Source organism: Heptranchias perlo, chromosome 15 (assembly GCF_035084215.1).
Source record: "Heptranchias perlo isolate sHepPer1 chromosome 15, sHepPer1.hap1, whole genome shotgun sequence".
NCBI lineage: Eukaryota > Metazoa > Chordata > Chondrichthyes > Hexanchiformes > Hexanchidae > Heptranchias > Heptranchias perlo.
This window is the reverse complement of record NC_090339.1, coordinates 10,921,874-10,947,391: the sequence shown is the minus strand read 5'-3', so window position 1 is coordinate 10,947,391 and position 25,518 is coordinate 10,921,874. Positions and strand designations below refer to the sequence as shown.

Below are 25,518 nucleotides of genomic sequence, written 5' to 3'. Positions count from 1 at the left end.
TGTATGTTATGCATGAACACACGAGTAACTCATGTGGATGATGCTGCTTTGAAGCTTAACGTGAATGTTCGCAACACAGGAGGAGGCCAATCAGCCCACCATATTCGTGCTGGCTCTTTGCAAGAGCAAGTCAAAACTAATCCAACTACCGTGTTCTCACAATTTATTCAATTTTCCCCCAAAAGATGCAGTGCTTGCTGCCTCAACCATTCCTGTGGCAAAATATTCCATGCTCCAACAACTTGCTGTTTAAAAAAAACTTGAATACTCTTTTGGTGACAATTGTAAATTAATGACTTATTGTTGCTGACTCTCCAAGAAGATGCCACAATCTTTTTTTATTCACTCTACTAAAACCCATCATCATTTTCAAAACCTGCACTAAATCCCCTCTTAGCCTTCCCTGTTCCAGTGAAAATAGAAAGTCTCTTCCCTTAATTGTACTTCTCCATCTCCAGCATTAACCTGGTGAGTCTATGCACTTTGTTTTCTTTGGTTTTAATGCCCTGTCTATAATGGGGCATCCAAAACTGTATTAGGTTCTCTAACTGTAGCCTAACCAAAACCTTCTATAAATTTAAGATTACTATTTTGCTCTTATACTGCATGCCCTTATTTATAAAACCCTTTTTTTTGCCTTTATCTACCTGAGCAATTAGGTAAGCGAACCCCAAGATCTCTCTGTTCGCTCACACCCTTCAGCATCTTTCCGTTGATTGTATACTTCCATTCCTTGTTTTTCCTCCCAAAATATATTACCTCACAATTCTCTGCATTACATCAACAACAACTTGCATTTATATAATGCTTTTAATGTAGTAAAAACGTCCCAAAGCACATCACAGGGGCATAATGGGACAAAAATTGACACTGAGCTAGAGAAGGAGACATTGGGATACTTGACCAAAAGCTTGGTTAAAGAGGTAGGTTTTAGGGAGGGTCTTAAAGGAAGACAGAGAGGTGGAGAGGCAGAAAAGTTTAGGAAGGGAATTCCAGAGCTTAGAGCCTAGACAACTGCTTAAATTGCATTTGCCACCTGACTGCCCACCTGTCAACGATCTCCATTTGTCAGTAGCCCTGTGAGGTCTGAATCTTCTGGTGATACAGCAAGTCTTGCTAGACCTCCAGCCAGCAGGTGCCTGGCCTACAGCAGTCAACATTAGTTGCTTTGCTGTGTCAGCTGTGGCTCAGTTGGTAGCATTCTCCCTTCTGAGTCAGAAGGTTGTGGGCTCAAGTCTACCTCCAGAGACTTGTGCACATAATCCAGACTGACACTCCTAGTGCAGTACTGAGGGAGTGCTACAATGTAGGAGGTGCCACCTTTCAGATGAGATGTTAAACTGAGGCCCCATCTGCCCTCTCCATGGCACTAATTTGAAGGAGAGCAGGGAGTTTTCCCTGGTATCCTGGCCAATATTTATCCTTCGACCAACAACACTAAAACAGATTATCTGGACATTATCTCATTGCTGTAAATGGATGCTTACTGTGTGCAAATTGGTTTCCTACATTACAACAGTGACAATGCTTCAAAAGTACGTAATTGTAAAGTGCTTTGGGAAGTCCTGAGGTCATAACAAGGTGCAATATAAATGCAAGTCTTTTTTTTCTTTCTTTCTCCTGCTGCACTGTACACTGTGGTTCACCCTAAGCCCCCTCTTGAGCTACACCATCGATGTCCTTTCTGGGGTGTGTGCACCTGTGCTGGTGCTTGACAGAAGTGATGATTGTGGTACAGGGTGCTTGCTCACTGACGCTGGTTGGGCCATCACTCTGCTGTTCCTTAATTTCTGTGATAAAAGGGAGGATCAACATTGCAGCACTACTTTCATTGAATGATACTTCCTGTGATGATAGCCAAGTTCAGTGTATGCCAATATACAGCTTCTCAGTGGGACAATGTTACATTGCATGAACATTATGATACTAGCTCTTATTTTGGGGAAGCCTCTACTTTTACTGTCCCCCAGGCTCTCGATGCTTTCCCTCGAAACATTTTCTAAGGGCTTGTTATATTTGGATCCCAACCCCCCTCCCTTGGATTCTGCAGTTCTGCTCCCAATGGATTAGAGCCATTTTGTAATGCAAGCAAAATAAAGAAATACCTGCATTTATATAGCGCCTTTCACGACCTCAGGACGTCCCAAAGCACTTTACAGCCAATGAACTACTTTTTGAAATATAGTCACTGTTTTAATGTAGGAAACGCAGCAGCCAATCTGCGCACAGCAAGCTGCCACAAACAGCAATGTGATGTTCAGTGAGGGATAAATATTGGCCAGGACATCAGGCACCCTGCTCTTGTTTGAATAATGCCATGAGATCTTTTACAGAGAGTAGACAGGTCCTCAGTTTAATGTCTCATCGGAAAGACAGAACCCCCGACAGTGCAGCACTCCCTCAGTGTTGTACTGGAGTGTCAGCCTAGGTTTTATGCTCAAGTCTCTGGAGCAGGATTTGTACCCACCACCTTCTGACTTGGAGGAGAGAGTGCTATCACTGAGCCCCAGCTGACACCTAAAGTAGAGGACTAGTACTGATTCATTGAAAGTACATAGAGTAGTGACACTGTCACGTAGCTGCAGACTTGCTGTGGGCTACAGCATACTTCAATTGAACAGGTTATCATCCTGCCAGCTTGTCTTGTATTCATTGTGTGAGCCCTCTTTTGATGATGTTGCTGTGTGTGCAGCCTGGGATATGCATTCTTTTATTGCATATCTTACATTGCATATCTTTTGGTGGGTGAGTCCAGAACAAGGAGGTATAACCTTAAAATTAAAGCTATGCTGTATAGGAGTGATGTCAGGAAGCACTTCTTCACACAAAGGGTAGTGCAAATCTGGAACCCCCAAAAAGCTGTTGAGGCTGGGGATCAATTGAAAATGTTAAAACTGAGATTGATCGATTTTTGTTAGACAAGGGTATTAAGGGTTTACAGAATCAAGGCGGGTAGATGGAGTTAAGACACAAATCAGCCATGATCTAATTGAAAGGCACAACCGGCTCGAGGGGCTGAATGGCCAACTCCTTTTCCTATATTCCTATGATCCATTATCCTTATTCATACTAAGCATTCACTGCCCTGGTTCTCTCATGCCAGTGCTTCACTGGTTAACATCCTGTTATGGGTTTCCATGGGGAAATGGGAAAGGATGGGAAATTTGCCAGAGATGACTTTCTTGCATGTCTCCTTGTGGCAGATGCCTGTGATGCATATTAATAGCGTTAACTTATCTTAGGAAAATCTCTTCAGATCTGTCTGGCATCTTGCCAGACCCCGGGAGTTCTGGAGACCTATGTCTCACTCTAATATTTCCTCCTATGCCTGCAGCACCAAGTGCTTCTGAGGAGAACAGGGCTGTGTGGGCTTGGCGATCCATGTGATATATTCTCTTGCTCTTTCCTTAGATTCCTTGCAACAGTGCTTCCAGCACTTGGTCATCCAGACAGAATTTTCTTTATCTCCTGTACTCAATGGTACACCCCAACCACTCAGTACATAATTCAAACGGACCCTGGTGCACTAATTCAAAGGTGTAAATGGCCACTTAGCACTTTTCAAAATGCTGCCCATGATCAATAATATTTGTGCTCCATTGAATGACCCATAGAGCAGTCATTATCACTCCCACTGTATCACAGTCAACTCATACAGCAAAATTCATGGGTTCATGGGCATGCTGAATTAAGCAGCATGTACAATCAGCCATTAACAATCTCTAAAGACAAGCAAGAGCCCAGGATTGTTCGCTGGTTGGGTGCTGAGCTAGCTAGTCTTAACCAGGATGGTGGTAGGGCTGTTACAATTGACCTCAGTGTCCCGGGTTAAGAAGGGGGGAAAATTGGGCTAGGTCCATTCACACTGGGAGTGTGTGGGTCTTTTTAATATTCATTCTCAGGAGGTGGGCATCGCTGGCAAGGCCGGCATTTATTGCCCATCTCTAGTTGCCCTTGAGAAAGTGGCGGTGGGCCTTCTTCTTGAACTGCTGCAGTCCCTTGTGGTGAAGGTTCTGTCACAATGCTATTAGGTAGGGGGTTCCAGGACTTTGACTCAGTGAAGATGGGGGAATGGAGATATATGTCCAAGTCGGGACGGTGTGACTTGGAGGGGTACTTAGAGATGATGGTGCTTCCCATGCACCTGTTGCCCTTGTCCTTCTAGGTGGAGGTGGTCGCAGGTTTGGGAGTGTGAACATGGGGTGAGGACAGGATCAGAATTAGCAGTGCTACATCCCCCATGGTTGAATAGTCGACAACTCCTCACTGTCTCGACTCACATCTCAACAACAACCTCATGGGTGAGGCATCATAGGGTATCCTTCGAACCCAATCCGAGCAAGAAGCCAATACCTTTAGGACAGTAGAGCAGGGAGGATAATAATAATTCTAAAAACATGTACCTTTCGAAAGCAAAAAAAAGAGACACTTCAGCTTTAAATATAAAGGTCTGGTGTAGTCTCTGCATCCAGCTCACTCTTAAAGGGCGCGGTGTGGAGTGAGCAGCGACTGTTCAGAGGCTCCGCTCACCATGTCCCGTCGCGGTATCTGGATTGGCATCTTATTGTTTGAACTTTTAACACGGGCATCGCTCTTTGCTGAAACTATATCGGACCCGAAAGCAACCGTGCGTACCATTAACGAGAGTAACCATTGGAACTCGGTAACCTCCAAACAGCCGGAGTCCAAAGCAATCCAACCGATCTGGAACCCAGAGCAGGAGGAGAATCAGAGTACAGTCGCGGCCACACTGAAGGTCTTCTCCCTGGACTATCATCACGTCCAGGTCCCCTTTGAAATAACACTATGGATTATGTTAGCATCGCTGGCAAAAATAGGTAAGAACATGGGAATCTCCCTTTTATCCGCGTTGTGTGCTGAACGTTTCAGAACTTCCGTATTGCAACCGGTGAGATATAAATCTGTATTTTTCCTTGGTTAATTTCCCCATCTTGCGTTCCAGAAAGCGACTCCACATTGCTTCGGGTGGAACCAAGGTGCTGGCAGCTTTACTTTACTTTGTAGAGCAATATATGCAGGTCCTTGTGTTTACAGCTCAGTCTGAGAATGCAAACAATCAAAACTGCTTCTTGTCTTGTCTTGTAAATCAGAAAGAGCTGTACCCACAGTGTGCCCGAGATCATCACTGCTGCCCATTATTTCAATCAATATATTGGTCAATTTGCAGTATTTGAATGTATAACCGTTTAATGATATGTGAGGAGGCTCCCAACTAGTTCAGCTTTAAACCTTGTCAGGACCGTTGATTTTTTATATGTATCTTTTACAGAGACAATAAAAACTGGGTGTATTTTTTTCCCCCCAGCTATTGTTTCAATTCCATTACTTCTGATTTCGGGAGTTATCCCAGAACGGGACTGGACTTGTTTTTACTGCCAGGCAGATTGCAGAACAGATTAAAATTCTCTCATTTATAAATATAGATTTTCAATTTGGAGTCTCCGGCTGCTCTGGGGTTCAAGGAGAGGGAGGGGGGTGTTGGTGAAGGAGATACGTGAGCTCATCTGATTTCTATCGATCGGTCATCACATTGCTCTATTTGTTGACTTATTTGCGTTTTATTTCTGTACTAATAAGATACATTTTTTTCTGAAACGATCACTGTTTTCAGTTGGGTGGCTGGCACTGTCTTTCCAAAGTTAGCACAGGGGGCCTTGGGAATTCCATGCGGATACAGGAAGTGAGTCAATATTTGCAACCCCCCCCACTCCGCCCACACACACACACACACAAGTTGAGTTTGATAAGTTTAAATAGTGGCAGTCTAAGGATGCCACCTTAATCATACAGCACACAAGGAGACCGTTTGGTCCATCTTGCCTGTGCTGGCTCTTTGCAAAAGCTATCCAATCAGTCCCACTCCCCTGCTCTTTCCCCATAGTCTTGCACACTTTTCCATGTCAGGTATATATCCAATTCTCTTTTGAAAGTTACTATTTCTTAAGTATGAAATAAATGAATGGTCAATGCAGCATGTGGATATTGCCTAAACTGAGTGGTTTGAACTTGGTAGCCTCAGCCAGGACCTCTTAACTTTACTCATTTAGTTAATGCTACTCCTTGCAGTTGGCTGGAGATTAATTAACCGGACACATACATTTGTGATCAGATAGTTGTCTATATTGGAGCAGTCAAGCAGATCCCATAATATGAATTCTTACCACCATTTGTTGGTGAATTCCCTGGATTGTGTTGTGGAGGTACATCTAGTTTCTGCCATGATGAGAAAATGACAGTAACTCTTTTAGCCTTCCTGGAGATATCCAGCTGTCCACTTTCTTTAGTGGAATAAAATAATTACAAAAACGCCTCATACTGTAAGTGACTTTTGATCATTGTTACTGGAGGCTGAAGCCAAATAGGACCAGGAATAGGCCTTCCATCCCATACAGCCTGCTCCACCATTTAGCTATAGCAGCTCTTATTTTTTTATTCCCAATCCCCTGCCGTTTCTCCATATGCCTTAATCTCCTTACTTCGCTCCCTTTTTAGAAACCTCAATTCATTGTGCATCCATGGTCTGCTGAGACTGTGCACTCCACATTCTCACAATTGTTGGTGCAATGACATTTTTTTCTGGATCAATTTCTAATCCCTTTGGTTTTGACCTGTCATTCATCACATCTGCTAGTTGCTTTTAAAAAAAAATCAGTTCCACATGAGAAAATATTTATGAAGCATTCTCTTTGAGCTGGGTTAAGGTTCAGGTGATCATTTTGCATCTTCCAGCTGATGCTTAAATGAATACTTAAAACCCGAGTGATGCAGATTCTAGGAGTTATTTTTTACAAAACTTCCAATACTTTTGCATTATGAGCTGATGTTTTGAATGATTCTATCATATAATGAAGTTGCTTCAGTCAAAGTTGCTAAACATAAGAAAAATATCATTGACAGTTTCGTAGTCAGTGGCATCACTGAGGTGAAATGGCACTCTACCTGCTCTTGTGTCAGCCGTGGCTCAGTTGTTAGCACTCTTGCCTCTAGGTCAGAAGGTCGTAGGTTCTAAGTTCCACTCCAGAGACTTGAGCACATAATACAAGCCGACACTCCCCTGCAGTACTGAGGGAGGTGCTGTTTTTTGGATGAGATGTTAAACCGAGGACATCTCTGCCGTCTCAGTTGGATGTAAAAGATCCCATGGCACTATTTTGGAGAAGAGCAGGGGAGTACTCCTAGTGTTCGGGTCAATATTTATCCCATAACCAACATCACTTAAAAAAAAGATTATCTGGTCATTATCACATTACTGTTTTTGAGACCTTGCTGTGTGCGAATTGGCTGCCGTGTTTCCTACATTACAACAGTGACTACACTTCAAAAGTCCTTCATGGCTGTAAAGCGCTTTGGGGCGTCCTGAGGTCATGAAAGCTGCTATATAAATCCAAGTTCCTTCTTATCTTTGGATGAATACTTCCTCTAGCACATTCGTTGAGAAACAACAGCTTTGCTTTCATCTTTTCCCCCATCTTGACTCTTCACAGTCTTCTTCCATGATTGTCCTGAATGCCATCCTATTTTGGATCATGAAACAATAATAGGCAAGATAACTGTGGGGATTCTGTGCCTTTCTTAATGCTCCGGTTACCTGGGAACTGATAAACTCACTCCCGGTAATACGGGAGTGGCCAGGTCATCGGGCTCACACCATTTGGCTATTAGACAGATACTGTGCTGCCTGAGCTGTCAGGTTGATGTGAAGTTTCAGATAACAGTCCATAAAGTTACATCAGATCTAACTCAGTACCATTTACTTTGTCACAGCTCCGAGTAATTCTAGCATTACATTGAATGGAGGATGTGTTATTTTGAGCAGGTGGCTTTGTCTTCTCACTTGTTTGATTTTAGGCAAATAACAAATCGGTGGTTTAATGTCCAAATATAATTTTTGGCAACAGGCATGTTTATACATAGTGAGCTGGGGTTCATTTAAGTTGAGATGATGTGCATAGTGCATGTTCTGTTTGGGAATATGTTAGCAGCCCAAGAGTAGGCTAGCACATCAGTGCAGTACTGAGGGAGTGCTGCTCTGTTGAAGGTGCCATCTTTCGGATGAGACGTTAAACTGAGGCCCCGTCCACTCTCAGCTGGATATAAAAGATCCCATGGCACTATTTGAAGAAGAGCAGGGGAGTTCTCCTTGATGTCCTGGCCAACATTTATCCCTCAATCAACATGTAAAACAGATTACTGGCCATTATCTCATTGCTGTTTGTGGGAGCTTGCTGTGTGTAAATTGGCTGCCACATTTCCTACATTACAACAGTGACTACATTTCATAAGTACTTCATTGACTGTAAAGCGGTTTGGGATGTCCTGAGGTTGTGAAAGGCATTAATAAATGCAAATTATTTTTTCTTTCGAGGAAAGTAGATGAGCTTCTTCACTGCTGTAGATCCATTGGAACTTCAATTATTTTAATTTTCTTTAGTAAATATAAGTGCTCAGCTATATTTTTCAGCAAATTTGCTGGTGCATCAATTTGATTCACTTCCTTATAATCTCATTATAAAAAGCTAAATCTTTGGAGAGTCTGGTGTTGTCTACAGCATACTAAACAAATGAGCAATGCTGGTTCTGTGGTGTTTATTAACACAGCTGCAGGTAAACACAGTTACATTTTCAGGATGCATTACATGTTTGTTTACGATGTTTTCTTCACATCTACATTTCTCTGACAATTACAGCAACCAATTAAAAAAATTAAGAAAATTGGACTTAACCTGATTTTATGTCCTGTTTCATTTTCTCAATAGATCTCTTTTTACTCGTGGCACTAGAACATGCGTCGCCCTCATTACAGCTAATAGCCACACTTCAAACAGAAATTCTACACAAATCTGCTGCCTCATTCAAGTCAACTTTGGCTGTTAAAGAAAGTCTTTAAATTTAACCCTATTAGAATTTTTTAAACATATAATTGGCCACTAATATATTGATATTAAATATTCCACATACCCAAAAACAGTTACCGACATTCTTAAAATGGCCACCAAGGCTATTATCTCACTCAAAATGTCTGTCAGGTAACAACCGATCAATCCCTAGTGCATCAGTGTAATGGATTGACTATGTTTGCTGTCAATGAAAATTGGACAGAGTATTTTATCCAAGCTTTGCTGATGTAAGAGGTTGAAGGAAAAGAAGTCTAAGTTCTGAGAAAGTAACCGTAGGTTTCTGTGGGGGGTTTTTTGGATAACATTTTGTAAAGGTTTCATTGTCTCTGCCTGACTTCCCTTTTGCAGCTTAAAACGTGAGTATTTCATTGTAATCGTAAATATTCAAATAATTCGGAAGGATAAAACATTTCTGAATCCATTACAATACAAAATTGTAGTCTCGTAATAAAATAAAATCTTGGCACAAAAAGGGATGTCTTAAGGCAATTAATAGTTTTGATATATGTTTGTTCTTTGGTGCAAACTTTAGAATTTCAGTCAGATAATTTAATTACAATGTTTTATTGTAATTTGGTTCATCGCCTGTAGTGTATCTAACACCAGTACAATTCCCCCATCAATCTTTAAGATTATGAAAGGGATTGATAGATGTGGAGAAGCAGTTTCCACTTGGGGTGAGACCAGAACTAGGGGCCATAAATATAAGATAGTCACTAATAGTTTCTATAGGGAATTCAGGAGAAACTTCTTTACCCAGAGATGGTCAGAATGTGGAACTCACTACCACAAAGAGTAGTTGAGGCGACTAGCATAGATGCATTTAAGGGGAAGCTAGATATATACATGAGGGAGAAAGGAATGGAAGGATATACTGGTTTAGGGAGGGAGGAGGCTCGTGTGGAGCATAAACGCCAGCATAGTTCTGTTGGGCCAAATGGCCTGATTCTGTGCTGTACATTCTATATACTCAAATACTTGTTATGTCAAATGTCTGGAGGTGAGTATATATGAATGATAAACTCCTGATGGGATGATGTTGTGTTTAATTGACTTTGTTGTTCATTTAGTAATTGAATTAAGTTTTAATCGAAAGTTCTTTGTCCTATTACTTCTGGCGATATGTTACCATGTCCTCTGATCCCTGCTATTTCTCTTGGATATAAATGTTATTGTATCCCAATGGCATCAGCTGCATTAGGGCTGTGTTCCAGCATCTGGGCAACTGCATCTCTCCATTCGATCAATAAAATATTGTTGTGGCAGAATTTGTAAGAGTTCAGTCAGCACCATCTGATTTCACAGTAACTATTGATAAAAATAAATAGATAAAAAGAGTTGTGCTAGAATGTTGTGATAATTTATGGAGCCATTCACCTCTGTTCTAGGACTGCAATGCTAGTACTTTCTGTTCCACTTTACAAGACATTAGCTGAGCAAGTCTGTACATCAGAGAAGGTTGATTCTGTGTATTGTTTTAAAATGGTTGTAAGTGGTCCTTACAATTTTTTTTATATGTGAGGAAACAGAGCATGCATTGATTGGGAGATTAGAGATTATATTGGCCTTGGAAGGGGTGCAGCGCAGATTCATCTAAATGATACCGGGGTTAAAAGGGTTAAATTATGATGACAGTTTGCATAGACTGGGCTTGTATTGCCTTGAGTATAGAAGATTAAGGGGTGATCTAATTGAGGTGTTCAAAATGACTAAAGGATTTGATAGAGTAGATAGAGGGAAACTATTTCCTCTGGTTGGGGAGTTCAGAACAAGGTGTCATAACCTTAAAAGTAGAGCTAAGCCATTTAGGAGTGAAATCAGGAAGCACTTCTTCACACAAAGGGTAGCGCAAATCCGGAAATCTCTCCCTCAAAAAGCTGTTGAGGCTAGGTCAATTGAAAAATTAAAAACTGAGAAAGATTGATTTTTGTTAGGTAAGGGTATTAAGGGATATGGAGCAAAGGCAGGTAAATGGAGTTGACGTATAGATCAGCCATGATCTAATTGATTGGCGGAACTGGCTTAAGGGGCTGAATGGCGGGCTCCTGTTCCTATGTTCTGAGAGACACTTCCCCTGTACATTTCCATCACACTTCAGGAATGTGATGGAATAGTCTCCACTTGTCTGGATGAGTTCAGCTCCAACAACACACAAGAAGCTCGACACCATCCATGACAAAGCAGTCCGCTTGATCGGCAACCTATTCTATCACCTTAAACATCCATCCCTCCACCACCGGTGTACCGTGGCTGCAGTGTGTACTATCTACAGGACGCACTGCAGCAATTCGACAAGGCTTCTTCGACAGCACCTCCTAAACCTCCACCACCTAGAAGGACAAGGACAGCAGGCGCATGGAAACACCAGCACCTCCAAGTTCCCCTCCATGTCACACACCATCCCGACTTGGAAATATATTGATTTTCCTTCATGGTCGTTGGGTAAGAATTTTGGAATTCCCTCCCTAACAGCACTGTGGGAGAACCTTCACCACACGGACTGCAGCGGTTCAAGAAGAAGGTCCACCCCCACCTTCTCAAGGGCAAGTAGGGATGGCCAATAAATGCCGGCTTTGCCAGCAACACTCGTATCCCCAGAATTAATTTTAAAAAAACATTGAAAACATATTTTTCTAATGTCAGGACCTACTGCTCATGTTATGATACTTGTGATTCTGGTCATTCTCTAGAGGTGATTAATAGGTAGTACCAATAACTACTAATGAAAATCCCAATTACAGAAATGTCAAGGACTGTTGGTTGAATGTTTAATTATACTTTGTATTTTCTGTGCCCATGCAGCATAGAACAAACCTTAATGCAATCGCAGCATATCACCATTGCGATACCATTCTGCATACTGACTCTGAAAGGTGATTTCCCCCTAGGATCAGAAATTAGTGCGGAGGAGAATGCAATCAAATAACAGTACTGAGTAAAGGAAATCCTGTGGGATTTTGTATGGGTGCACAGCTTCAGGTGCTTGAAACCCACTAGGAATTCCTCAAAATGGGATTTTCACTGCTGGTTATTTATGGTGCAGGATTTTAAATATGCTTTGGATCCAAAGACCCAAATTGAAATCCCATTTTCTCTATATTCACATTCGGACTTCCACGTGCAGTAATAGGGCATTTTAAAAGTGTTGGAAATGGTTTGCCAAACACACCAGAATGCATATGCTGTCAAAACACATCATAGTTAACTTATGTTTGTTATTATGGTAACAAATGTAATGCAAACATTTCCTTCATTACAAAAGTTGGCTTGGCAAACACTTTGTTCATGGAGGTGGTCCCTCTTCCACATGTTTTTCTTTAGGGTTCTAGATTGGGGTAGGATTCCCATGGATGTTGGTCATATGTGCTCACACCACATTCCATTCCCTGCTATTTTAATGGAAGCATTAACTCTCCACCAGTGACAAGAGAAACTTAGTATGGCTGTGTTAAACGTTCGTACAACTGAAGTTCTTGTGGTTCTGCTTGTCTTACCAGTTTGAGCTGAAATTCCTCCACCCTCTTCACTCAATGGACTAGATCTTGACTTTGTGTGATAGTGAGTCGGCAGCTCGTTTAACATCTATCCTGATTTTTATTTCCATTGACTTCAATCGGGAGAGATGTAAAACGGGCTGCTGACTCACTATCACCTGTTTTAAACTATCACACAAAGTCAAGATCTAGCCCAATGAATGGAAGTTACACCCTTTGTCTGGAGCTCTTGATTTGAAAATTAGTCGATTCTACCTACATTCAGTTTGGTAATAAACAAAACCCACAAAGCTGATTATGATTATCCTGCTCTCAGTCGGTCTCTTTTTGAAAGTTTTTTTTGGTGTCCATTGAGACGAGGGATATCAGTGTTACACAGTGGAGCAAAAACTATCTTGGCTGCCACTTTCCAGTATTGACCAATCCCTGGGCTGTTATAGCACAGACTGGAGGCAGCATAAATCTCAATCTACAACAAGCACTTTCATTTTGATAGCACTCCTCATGCACAGGACGACATCGCCAAGTGATTGAAGGGGAAATAATGGTGGTTGCCAAGCAGGTTGGAAAATCAGTTTACTGGGGAACGGGAGCCAGTGGTATTTGGGAATCATGGTGGCAATGGGGGCGCTGAATTCTGTAGGTCATGCCATTCTCGATTGAGTTGTAGTTTGAGGTGATGGGTGACTAAACCTTGAGGTATCAAGTGCATGGAGTGTGGTTTTGGCAGATAGGCAGGTAAGGCAATGTTGCAGGAAGTGGAAGAAAGTGTCATTGGTTGCAGAATGGATGTGGGGAACGATCAGGGTCAAACCACATGTCACATTTTCTGACTTAGGTTGAGGCCTAGCCGGGGAGGTTGGTAGAGTCAATGTCATGAGGAATGGCAGTTAGGAACCTGTTAGTGCTGTTAGGAACTGAAGAGGATGGCTTTAGCTTTGCCAGAGGAAATTGTATCTCTTCCAAGTCTCAATGTCAGACAGGCAGTTGGAGAATGTAGCAACAGCCTTTGGAGGAAGTGGAGAGAATTTCATTGGCATATAAAAACAAAAAATGCTGGAAAAGCTCAGCAAGTCAGGCAGCATCTGTGGAGAAAGAAACAGAGTTAACGTTTCAGGTCGAAGACCTTTCGTCAGAACATATTCATTGGTATATATGTGGGGCTGACCCCACACTTCCAGATAATATCACTATGGGGTGTAAGTGAGGAAGAGGAGGGAACCACAGATGGGGCCTCAGAGGATACTAAAGTGAATATGTGGGCAGAGGAAGAAAAGCCAGGCTCAACAATGAATCTAAACCATATCGGAAAAGTATCTCCGACTCCATAATTATTATTCGAAAGGAAAGTGCCAATTGTGCCGAGTTCTGGGTGGTTTTATCCTACAGGCCACCCACCCTATTAAGACTACCCAAATTCATTGTGCTTTGGATTGTTAGGAACAGGATGTTAATAACTCTTTTTCAGGAGTATTTTCTGTTGAACCTACCCATTTTCTGTTGGGAGGATCCTTTGTTTGTTCTGCCAGTCTGACTAGTAGCAGAAATCTGACTAGCCCAGAGGCAGTGGTAATAATGCCTGTTTCACACTCCTCAAGCACCTTAACAAGTACCAAACTGGGAAAAGTAACAGCAAAGGCCACTAAGTTTGCTTTAGTGTGACTCCATTACTTCAAAAGCAGATTAACTTTTTCCCAGCCTAAAAATCCCTAGTCGTGGCAGATTGGAGGGGAATGAGGTGCATGCCACAGTCAGCTGCTGACAGCAGTAAATGTTGCCATGGCGACGATGGGCTCTTGGGCTTCCATAATAGCTGCGTACAATGCGCAACACTCTTTAGGTTCTGCGAGAGTTAGGTTGAGCATTTTCCAATTACCGCACTGAATCCACCACTCACTGCTTCAGTCAGGTACCCGCTGAAAGCTGCTTTGAAGAAAGAATAAGTCTTGGTCAGTTGCTAAGCAGCTGTCAGTGTGAGGGTTCATTAGCAACTGTTCAATTAGCCTTAAGAAGCAGTGGGTGCAGATTAATATCCAGAATGTTCTTGGAAGCTAGGACTGTTTTCAACAGGCAGAAAGCTATAAATAGTATCAGTACCAGCAGTAGGTACTGCTACAGCTTTCTCTCCAGTTTTCACCCCATTTTACCACCCATCTCCACGGCAACTAGCAACATGAAATATGGTTGCTAGAGCTGCAGAAAGATGTGACTTTTACCTTGTCACCTGGGCTGGGTTCACATCCCAGATCCCAGAGATACGAGGGCAACATGCCAATCTACATTACTATACAAACCCTCAGTTCACCTATCTTTGAATTCAGTTCATCCACAAGAACATTTATCTTTGCAAAGCAGTGAAACCTGGTAATCAGAAAAGGGTCTGATCACCAGAAAGCAGGAAATAGTGCCATTCCCAATGGGATAAGCTCCACAATTGTTGAGCAATTTGACTGTGCTTTGTCCAAGAGATGGGCGCAAGAGCTGAATGGCTGAGAGTGAAAAATGAAAGAAAGAAATTGAATTTATATGGCGCCTTTCACGACCTCAGGGCGTCCCAAAGCACTTTACAGCCAATTAAATAATTTTGAAAATTAATCACTGTTGTAATGCAGGAAACAAGGCAGCTAATTTTACGCACAGCAAGGTCCCACAAACAGCATTGAGTTAATTACCACATAACCTGTTTTAGTGATTTTTGTTGAGGGATAAATATTGGCCAGGACACCTGGGAGAACTCTTTCCTTTGCATTATGGCAGCACTTGATTGAGTGTGGCAACAAGAATCCCTCGCAAAACTGAGGTCAATGGTGATCAAAGGGAAAACCCATCAGTGGCTGGAGTCAGATCTGATGGTTGTGATTGTTGGAGACTAATCATCGCTGCCCCAGGGCATCACTGCAGGATATTCTCAGGGAATCTTTTTTGGCACAGCTATCTTCAGCTGCTTCATCAATGACCTTTCCTATGTCAAAATAATGAAGCAGCTCATGCTAGCCCAGCAGTAGGTAAAATCTGCATCATTTAAGAGCCAAGTAATGATCATCTCGAAAAAGCCGAGTCATCTCCCCCTGATTTTCAATAGGACCATCACTGAAATCTCCACCTTCTACATCTTGGGGGTCACCATTGACCAGGAGCTTAACTGGACCAGCCACAACCCGAGGACAAATAAAAGGATTATGGAAGTCTAGGTGTTAAATCAAACTCACATTATGATGGAACAAAATAATTCTCCATTTGAATACATGATTGAAGGTCAGGTTTTCTTCTGGGGGGAGCATTTTTTATCCAATTTAATGAATTTCAGCGTTTGTATGTCTTGTGGTGCCTTTACCCTTTTTAATATTATGCAGATAGTCAAGATGAATGAAGTAAAGGCTGAAAGTGTTTCTTTGGTATTTTGTACAAACACATTTTATAAAAATAGTTACACTGTTCCACCACCAATTAAAATAGAAAACAGCACAAAGAGAGATTTTTAACAGGATGGGCGTGAGGGAAGCAAAAGATTTCCTTTGTCCAATATTCTGCTCATTAATCAAAGATGGCAAAATGCATGAAATATGTTTCCTTCAAACCAACTCTTCCATTTACAAAAATATTGCCTCCCTAATGAGGTTCAGTATGTCTTTCAAGTTTGATGAAATCGTCCACTCACTATTTAAATTAATAATATTAATAACTACACAGTCCTGTGCCTTGATAGTGCCTAGAGGCTCCATCTATCACATTTAGTATCCCTACCAATCTGGTTGGCGGAGTGCCTGATTCTGTTGATATGGTAGCTGTTTTCCTGGTGTGCAGAGTGAAGCCATGCGGTGTTGGGCCAGGGGAGGGGTGTCTATCTCTGATTCCTGAAGGGGAGTTTTATTAAGAGTTTCAGAACTGAAGCAAAAATCTGAAAACTTCTCCTTTTTCATACGCTGTACCCGGATACCTTTTCGTCAAAACCAACATGGGGTCATTCTTCCCCATATCAGGTGACTATTTTCCGAGAGTAGAAAATGCTAGAAACACACATCAGGTCAGTCTGCACCTGTGAAGAAAACAGAAAATTTAGCGTTGCTGAAAAATAAGAGCAGACAAGTGTAATAATCCACTACAAAATCTGAAGGTGAGGGGTGAACGTAATCTCGAATTATAGTTAATGAAATTCTCATGATCAGGACAAGAACTGGAATCAGCAATGACACGGTCTTCAGTGTAGCATAAGAGGAAACCTGTAAGAGAGCTTGAGTAGGACTGGGACCAAGGGTATTAAACGTACCCTCCAAAAAGGCAGGCATAACTGGTATTAATACACCCGTCCACTCTCGTTATAGGAATTTTTGAGGAAGGGTTCACACCCGAAACATTAACTTGTCTGTTTTCTCCACAGACGCTGCTTGACCTGCTGAGCCATTGCCAGTATTTTCTGCTTATGTTTCAGATTTCCAGCAACTGCAGTATTTTTTTTACAACTTCCTGAGCACAGATTTAAAGCTTTACAGGGAAAACAGGCAAGAATATTTGATGTTGATATACTTGAACGTCAGTAACTTTTGTGGTAGGTTTTTTGAAATTGCCTGTTGAGACTCAGATGTGACATTGTATGCAAACAGCACCTGACTTTATTTTTGTCTCTATCAGGGAGATTGCTTGAGATGTAAACTGTCAACACACTTTAATGTTATTGATGCTTTCAATAGTATTTATTTCAGTATTAAAATTCAAACTAGAACTAAATTGTCTTTTTTTTAAAAACCCTATTCAGGATTTCATCTCTATATCAAGCTGCCCTCGATCGTGCCTGAAAGCTGCCTGCTTATAATCATTGGCCTGATAATGGGAGGAATAATCTATGGAGTGAATGAGAGATCTGCGCCAGTCATGAGCACTGATACCTTTTTTCTTTACCTGCTGCCACCAATCGTACTCGACGCAGGCTACTTTATGCCTAGTAGGCCCTTCTTTGAGAACATTGGAACAATCCTTTGGTACGCGGTTGTGGGAACCATGTGGAATGTTTTTGGAATTGGCTTGTCCCTCTACGGGATTTGCCAGATTGAATCCTTTGGCCTAAAGGATATTTCCCTGCTCTACAATTTACTGTTCGGCAGCTTGATCGCGGCTGTGGATCCGGTGGCCGTCCTGTCTGTGTTTGAAGAGATTCATGTAAATGAGCAGCTGCACATTCTGGTTTTCGGTGAATCGCTCCTCAACGATGCCGTGACAGTGGTGAGTAGTCCCATAAGTGACTAGCTTAGGAGCACATTTTAACATCAGAGCAAGCAAGAGGTGTTTGAGTCCTGGTTTGTATGATAGTTCGTAGATTCAGTCTTCTGTTCAGGCAGAGAAAGATCCCCATTCCACTGTAACAGTTGTCCATAATTAAACAATGGCAGATGTTGGGGAATAAAATGTATTTAGAACACAACGATGGTAAATATTTCAGCACATTTATCCTTAGGAGAAACATTACTCGCTACCTTAGAGAATAGAATGGAGAGTACCATGAATTCAAAGTAATGAAGATGAATCTGCTTCTAATTTAATGGTTTTAGGGGAAAATTCAGTCACAACTATAGGTTGTTTTACAAAGAATGGGCCTATTTACAAAGGAGATCTTTGCCCAGTCAGTCTTACTCTGATATTATAATAAGCACCTGATTCATTTTATGGATTTTTTTTTGTAGTTTTCTAAGCTGACTGGGAGCAAAATACACCTTCAGTGATCCATCTACATGAAGAACTGTCACTTTCTCAAGGCGTGCAATGAGTTTACAGTTCTGTTTCAGTATTTGGCAAACTACACTCAGTGGAAAGTTAAGTGCATTCCAATCACTCGGGGCACATTATGTGGGTATTGTCAGTTTATTACATTTAAAGGGCAGAGAAGAGTACAAAAATACTGAACGAGGCGACTGGTTATTTAACAAAAGCAGATATTGGGCATATGCCCAGCACACGGTCGACTCTGCAGTCAAGGTCTTGCCATCGTCAAGATGGTCTCATTGTCTGCTGTCTGCACTTTTTGCCCTAACTCCATTCGTAGTGGCTCAGGTTAAATCTTCCAATGATTTAATTTGTAATTGTAATTTGTAATATGTATGTCTTGCATAGCGAGTAGTTCATTGTCAAGTGCATTGGTGAGTCATTTCACCTACACTTCCCTCCATGGGCCTTGCCCCTCCCTATCTCTGTAACCTCCTCCAACCCCACCTCCTCTGAGACCTCTGCATTCCTCCAACTCTGGCCTCATGTCCATCCCCGCTTCCTTCACCCCACCATTGGTGGCCGTGCCTTCAGCTGTCTCGGCCCTAAGCTCTGGAATTCCCTCCCGAAACCTCTCCACCGGGTGACTTAAATGGAAATAAAAATCAGGAGAGATGTAAAACAGGCTGCAGATTTGCGATCATCTGTTTTACAATATTGCACAAAGTCACAATCTTACCCCACTGATGTAATATGCTTGAGAAGGTTAAAAACTAGTAAGACAACAAAATGGATCTTTGCTGCCCCCAATAGCTCAGGAGGTGAATGCACTGCTCAGAATGGTACTTAACCATACGGAATAGGAAGGCCCAGCAATTAATCCCATTCAGTGCTGAGTGAGCGAACCTTAACTAGGTCAGTAGTACAACTGCTACATTGACTCCGGATCCCATGAAATCTCATGGCATCAGGTCAAACATGGGCAAGGAAACCTCCTGCTGATTACCACCTACCGTCCTCCCTCAGCTGATGAATCAGTCCTCTTTCATGTTGAGCATCACTTGGAGGGAGCACTGAGGGTAGCAAGGGCACAGAATGTACTCTGGATGGGGGACTTCAATGTCCATCACCAAGAGTGGCTCGGTAACACCACTACTGACCGAGCTGGCCGAGTCCTGAAGGACATAGCTGCCAGACTGGGCCTGCGGCAGGTGGTGAGCAAACCAACACGAGGGAAAAACCTACCTGACCTCATCCTCACCAATCTACCTGTCGCAGATGCATCTGTTCATGACAGTATTGTCGGAGTGACCACCGCACAGTCCTGGTGGAGACGAAGTCTCGTCTTCACACTGAGGACACCATCCAACGTGTTGTGTGGCACTACCACCGTGCTAAATGGGATAGATTCAGAACAGATCTAGCAGCTCAAAACTGAGTATCCATGAGGCGCTGTGGGCCATCAGCAGCAGCAGAATTTTATTCCAGCACAATCTGTAACCTCATGGCCCGGCATATTCCTCACTCTACCATTACCATCAAGCCAGGGGATCAACCCTGGTTCAATGAGGAGTGTAGAAGAGCATGCCAGGAGCAGCACCAGGCGTAACTAAAAATGAGGTGCCAACCTGGTGAAGCTACAACTCAGGACTACATGCATGCTAAACAGCGGAAGCAGCAAGCTATAGACAGAGCTAAGCGATTCCAAAACCAACGGATCAGATCAAAGCTCTGCAGTACTGCCACATCCAGTCGTGAATGGTGGTGGACAATTAAACAACTAATGGGAGGAGGAGGCTCCGTGAACATTCCCATCCTCAATGATGGCAGAGTCCAGCACATGAGTTCAAAAGACAAGGCTGAAGTGTTTGCAACCATCTTCAGCCAGAAGTGCCGAGTGGATGATCCATCTCGGCCTCCTCCCAATATCCCCACCATCACAGAAGCCAGTCTTCAGCCAGTTCTATTCACTCCACGTGATATCAAGAAACAGCTGAGTGCACTGGATACAGCAAAGGCGATGGGCCTCGACAACATCCCAGCTGTAGTGCTGAAGAATTGTGCTCCAGAACTAGCCGCGCCTCTAGCCAAACTGTTCCAGTACAGCTACAACACTGGCATCTACCCGACAATGTGGAAAATTGCCCAGGTATGTCCTGTCCACAAAAAGCAGGACAAATCCAATCCAACCAATTACCGCCCCATCAGTCTACTCTCAATCATCAGCAAAGTGATGGAAGGTGTCATTGAGAGTGCTATCAAAAGGCACTTACTCACCAACAACCTGCTCACCGATGCTCAGTTTGGGTTGCGCCAGGACCACTCGGCTCCAGACCTCATTACAGCCTTGGTCCAAACATGGACAAAAGAGCTGAATTCCAGACGTGCGGTGAGAGTGACTGCCCTTGACACCAAGGCAGCATTTGACCGAGTGTGGCACCAAGGAGCCCTAGTAAAATTGTCAAGGGGAATCAGGGGAAAACTCTCCAGTGGTTGGAGTCATACCTAGTACAAAGGAAGATGGTAGTGGTTGTTGGAGGCCAGTCATCTCAGCCTCAGGACATTGCTGCAGGAGTTCCTCAAGGCAGTGTCCTAGGCCCAACCATCTTCAGCTGCTTCATCAATGATCTTCCCTCCATCATAAGGTCAGAAATGGGGATGTTCGCAGATGGTTGCAAAGCGTTCAGTTCCATTCGCAACCCCTCAGATAATGAAGCAGTCCATGCCTGCATGCAGCAAGACCTGGACAACATCCAGGCTTGGGCTCATAAGTAACCAGTAACATTCGCGCCTGACAAGGCAATGACCATCTCCAACAAGAGAGATTCTAACCACCTCCCTTTGACATTCAGTGGCATTACCATCGCCAAAACCCCCACCATCAACATCCTGGAGGTCACCATTGACTAGAAACTTAACTGGATCAGCCACATAAATACTGTGGCTACAAGAGCAGGTCAGAGGCTGGGTATTATGTGGCGAGTGACTCACCTCCTGACTCCCCAAAGCCTTTCCACCATCTACAAGGCACAAGTCAGGAGTGTGATGGAATACTCTCCACTTGCCTAGATAAGTTCAGCTCCAACAACACTCAAGAAGCTCAACACCATCCAGGATAAAGCAGCCCATTTGATTGGCAACTCATCCACCACCCTAAACATTCACTCCCTTCACCACCGGCGCACTGTGGCTGCAGTGTGCACCATCCACAGGATGCACTGCAGCAACTTGCCAAGGCTTCTTCAACAGCACCTCCCAAACCCGTGACCTCTACCACCTAGAAGGACAAGGGCAGCAGGCGCATGGGAACAACACCACCTGCACGTTCCTCTCTAAGTCATACACCATCCTGACTTGGAAATATATCGCAGTTCCTTCATCGTCGCTGGGTCAAAATCCTGGAACTCACTACCTGCAGCACTGTGGGAGAACCTTCACCACACGGACTGCAGCGGTTCAAGAAGGCGGCTCATCACCACCTTCTCAAGGGCAATTAGGGATGGGCAATAAATGCTAGCCTTGCCAGCGCTGCCCACATTTCGTGAATGATTAAAAAAAATTGGCCTCAGCATCCCTCGGCTGGGAAGGGAAATCAGCCCGGGTTTCTGCTTCTCATCATCATTAATCCCTGGTGGAAATCACACATCAATAATGTTAGATGAGGACAGGATCTGATACCTGTGTGATACAAAAGATAGTCACAGGAACGACTGAGTTGGGGTATCAAGGGACTATGTACTCAAGTGACAGATCACCTGAATGAGTCTGTAGCCAAGGCCAGCTTGAAATTTTCGAAGATCATTACTCAAAGTGAAGGTCTTTGATGATGAGGAGTTTGTCAAGCACTGTTTTATGGCTTTCTCCAAGAACATCTGTCCTCAGCAGCAAAAGTATTCTTCATCTTGAAATATCCCTCTACGATGGCCAAACGAAAATAGCTGACACGTTTGAAGATGTATTCAAACACTAAACATTGACACGACCATATTCCGGGTTTTTGTTAAGCTGCACTGGATCAAAGCTTGCTGGATGACACTGCAGAATTTATCATTTTACTTTAGGGTGTAAATTATTGGCCCGGAAATTGCTCATGAAATAACGATGAGGCTAATAGGGCTCACTGTTATTTTAGGGCAAATGGAAAAGCAAATTCCGGAGAGTGCACACGCGCAGTCAAACGCAGAAATCTGGAAATTGTTCTACCATTTGCCCTGCTCATTTGAAAGCTTCGTGATTACAAGGTCTCGCCGGCAGAAGGAATGGACCGATGTGAACTTGCTGCACTGCCCAGCTGGAAACGAACTAATCTCTCCATAAAAAAGGTATGCTGGTTTTTTAGGCCTAAACTAACTTTTAACGGCGTGGTAGGGAATTAATGACTGCCAAACAACCAGTCCGGCACTGAAAATTAACTTTAAAACATCTGGAGTCTCATTCCTCCTGATATTAATTGTTGTTGGGGAAATATAAAAAAAACTTTCCAAATTTGAAATTGTTATTTTTTTACTTATTCTTTGAGTCTCTTTTATCTCTGTCTTTTAATCTCACCCTCTCCTTATTTTGCTTTCTCTAACTGATTTTATGGTGAATTTACTGATCTACCTGACACTTCCTGGTTCTTAGTCTGTGGAGCTTGTGAAGGTTGCTTCAAGCTGATTGGTTGAGGGGAGAGAGAGAGAGATCCTTTTGTCCTCTCACAGCTCAGAGAAGCCCAGGAAAGGACATTGCACTTCTTGCAGGCCTCCATTGAACCAAGTTGGTGCCCAGAAGCCAGTGAAAAATTTGTGGGTGAGTTAGTTACTTATGAGCAGCGGACGACTTACGTTCGCCACTCAGCGCAATTTCCGGGCCAATTACTGTCTCTTCAAAATTGGTCAATGTGTGCTCTGTGTGTGACCAGATAAGAGGGAGTGAAGGTACATTTGAAACTCTTAATGCAGCCATTCCTAGCCTTGGTTTGAATATCGAGATGACTGAAACCAGAAAAGGACAGTACGTAAAATATTCAAAGTCACTAGATGTCTCTTGCTTATAACATGGCCCAGAAATTCCTGTCAGTGATATTAGCAAATGAACACTGTACATGTTTATACCATATTCCTCTATCTGCTATTTTGATGGATTTTATCTATCCAGTTGTAGCCAGAGAATCACGTGCAATGGCTTCTCTTCCCGCTCCCGCACTGTTACCTCTGGAGTCCCCCAAGGATCTATCCTTGGCCCCCTCTTATTTCTCATCTACTTGCTACCCCTCGGCGACATCATCCGAAAACATGTCAGATTCCACATGTACGCCGACGACACCCAGCTCCACCTCACAACCACCTCCCTCGACCCCTCCACAGTCTCTCATTTGTCTCACTGCTTGTCCAACTGGATGAGTAAAAATTTCCTCCAAATAAATATTGGGAAGACCGAAGCCATTGTCTTTGGTCCCCGTTGCAAACTCCGTTCCCTAGACACCGACTCCACCCCTCTCCCTGGCCACTGTCTGAGGCTGAATCAGACCATTTGCAACTTTGGTGACCTATTTGACCCTGAGATCAGCTTCCGACCACATATCTGCTCCATCACCAAGACCACCTACTTCCACCTCCGTAACATCGCCCGTCTCCGCCCCTGCCTCAGCTTATCTGCTGCTGAAACCCTCATCCATGCCTTTGTTACCTCTAGACTTGACTATTCCAATGCTCTCCTGGCCGGCCTCCCATCTTCCACCCCCATAAACTTGAGCTCATCCAAAACTCTGCTGCCCGTATCCTAACTTGCACCAAGTCCTGTTCACCCATCACTCCTCTTCTCACTGACTTACATTGGCTCCTGGTCCAGGATCACCTCGATTTTAAAATTCTCACTCTTGTTCACAATTCCCTCCATGTCCTTGCCCCCCTCTATCTCTGTAACCTCCTCCAGCCCTACAACCCTCCGACATCTCTGCCCTCCTCCAATTCTGGCCTCTTGCGCATCCCCGATTTTAATCGCTCCACCATTGTCAGCCGTGCCTTCAGCTGCCTGGGCCCTAAGCTCTGGAATTCCCTTCCTAAACCTCTCTGCCTCGCTACCTCTCTCTCCACCTTTAAGATGTGCCTTAAAACCTACCTCCACCTGTCCTAATATCTCCTTGTGTGGCTTGGTGTGAAACCTTGTTTGATAACACTCCTGTGATGACGCTTTAATACGACAACAGAGCTATATAAAGGCAAGTTGTTGTTGTTATTGTCATGTTAACATGTCTATTGTAAATGGGTTAATGCTACAGTGCACAGAGGAATGTTATAGCATGTACAGAAAATTCATTATCACCAATGGTAATTTCCAGCCTCCTAATGACAACACTATTAATTGCACTCTACTTGGTCATGTTCAGATGTGTGATATTGGTTGACAAACATCTGGCCAGCACTCTACTAATTATGAGGTATCATCACCTAATTGCATTCGATACTCACAGCTCTGGTCTGCGTTTTCCAGCACTGCCTTTGAAAGGGGAATTTCAGAGACAATTTATGCCATTTTCTGCATTATTTCAGTGGTCACAGACGTCACGGTTAAGGGTAGATTGAGTCCAGAATTAATGGGATAATAATATCAGTGGAACTGAGGGTCAGAGTGGTTGATGAGCCCTAGTCAATCACAAACAGCCAGCGTGTCCCTGAAAAACATGGAATCATGTTCGTACGTTACAGACATGCTCATGATTAGAATCGTGGCTTTGTGATTAATTCTGTTAGAGAATGGATGTCTCTAAAAATCAACATTATTGCAGGAATCTTACACCTTTGAGGGCTTCCCCAATGGCCACTCAGGTGTCAATTTGATCCTTTTTTCAGTGTTGAATTAGCTGGCCTCCCTATCTCCACCAGCCCTACAACCCTCCGAGAACTCTACATTCCTCCGCTTCTTGCCTCTTGTGCATCTCCAACTTCCTTCACCCCACCGTTGGCGGCAGTGCCTTCAGCTGTCTAGGCCTTAAAGTCTGGAATTCCCTTCCCAAACCTCTCCACCCCTCCTCTTTTAAGACACTCCATAAAACCTACCTCTTTGACCAAGCTTTTGGTCACCTGTCCTAATATCTCCTTCTTTGGCTAGGTGTCAATGTTTTTGTCTGATTACGCACCTGTGATGCATCATGGGCCTTTTTACTACATTAAATTCAAGTTGTTGTTGTTGACCTCAGCGAGGGTAGTAGGGGTGCTACAATCGGTCTGGTAACCCGAGTTCAGGAGAAGAATATTCAACAGGGTTTCAGCTCCTAAACACTAGCTAGTAACCTCTGCCAGAATATCACCCAAGTGTATCTGTTGGGCAAGGACATGGTCAACCTTGCCAGTGATGGCCCTTGTAGTCAAACAGCCTGCTGACGCTCCCTGTGTTCCGTACATGAATGCACATAGCATAACGAATCAAACAAG

The 25,518-nt window shown here is 43.3% G+C and overlaps 1 protein-coding gene across 1 annotated transcript in view; it reads left to right on the top strand.

Annotated features, from left to right (window-relative positions):
* Positions 1-4,531: 4,531 nt before the first annotated feature.
* LOC137332685 (sodium/hydrogen exchanger 2-like) overlaps positions 4,532-25,518 on the top strand; it is a 148,554-nt gene continuing 127,567 nt past the window's right edge. The window contains exons 1-2 of the mRNA XM_067996632.1: positions 4,532-4,838; positions 17,166-17,629. Of these exons, the coding sequence (XP_067852733.1) occupies positions 4,532-4,838; positions 17,166-17,629 (771 nt within the window). The remainder of the gene's footprint in view (positions 4,839-17,165; positions 17,630-25,518) is intronic.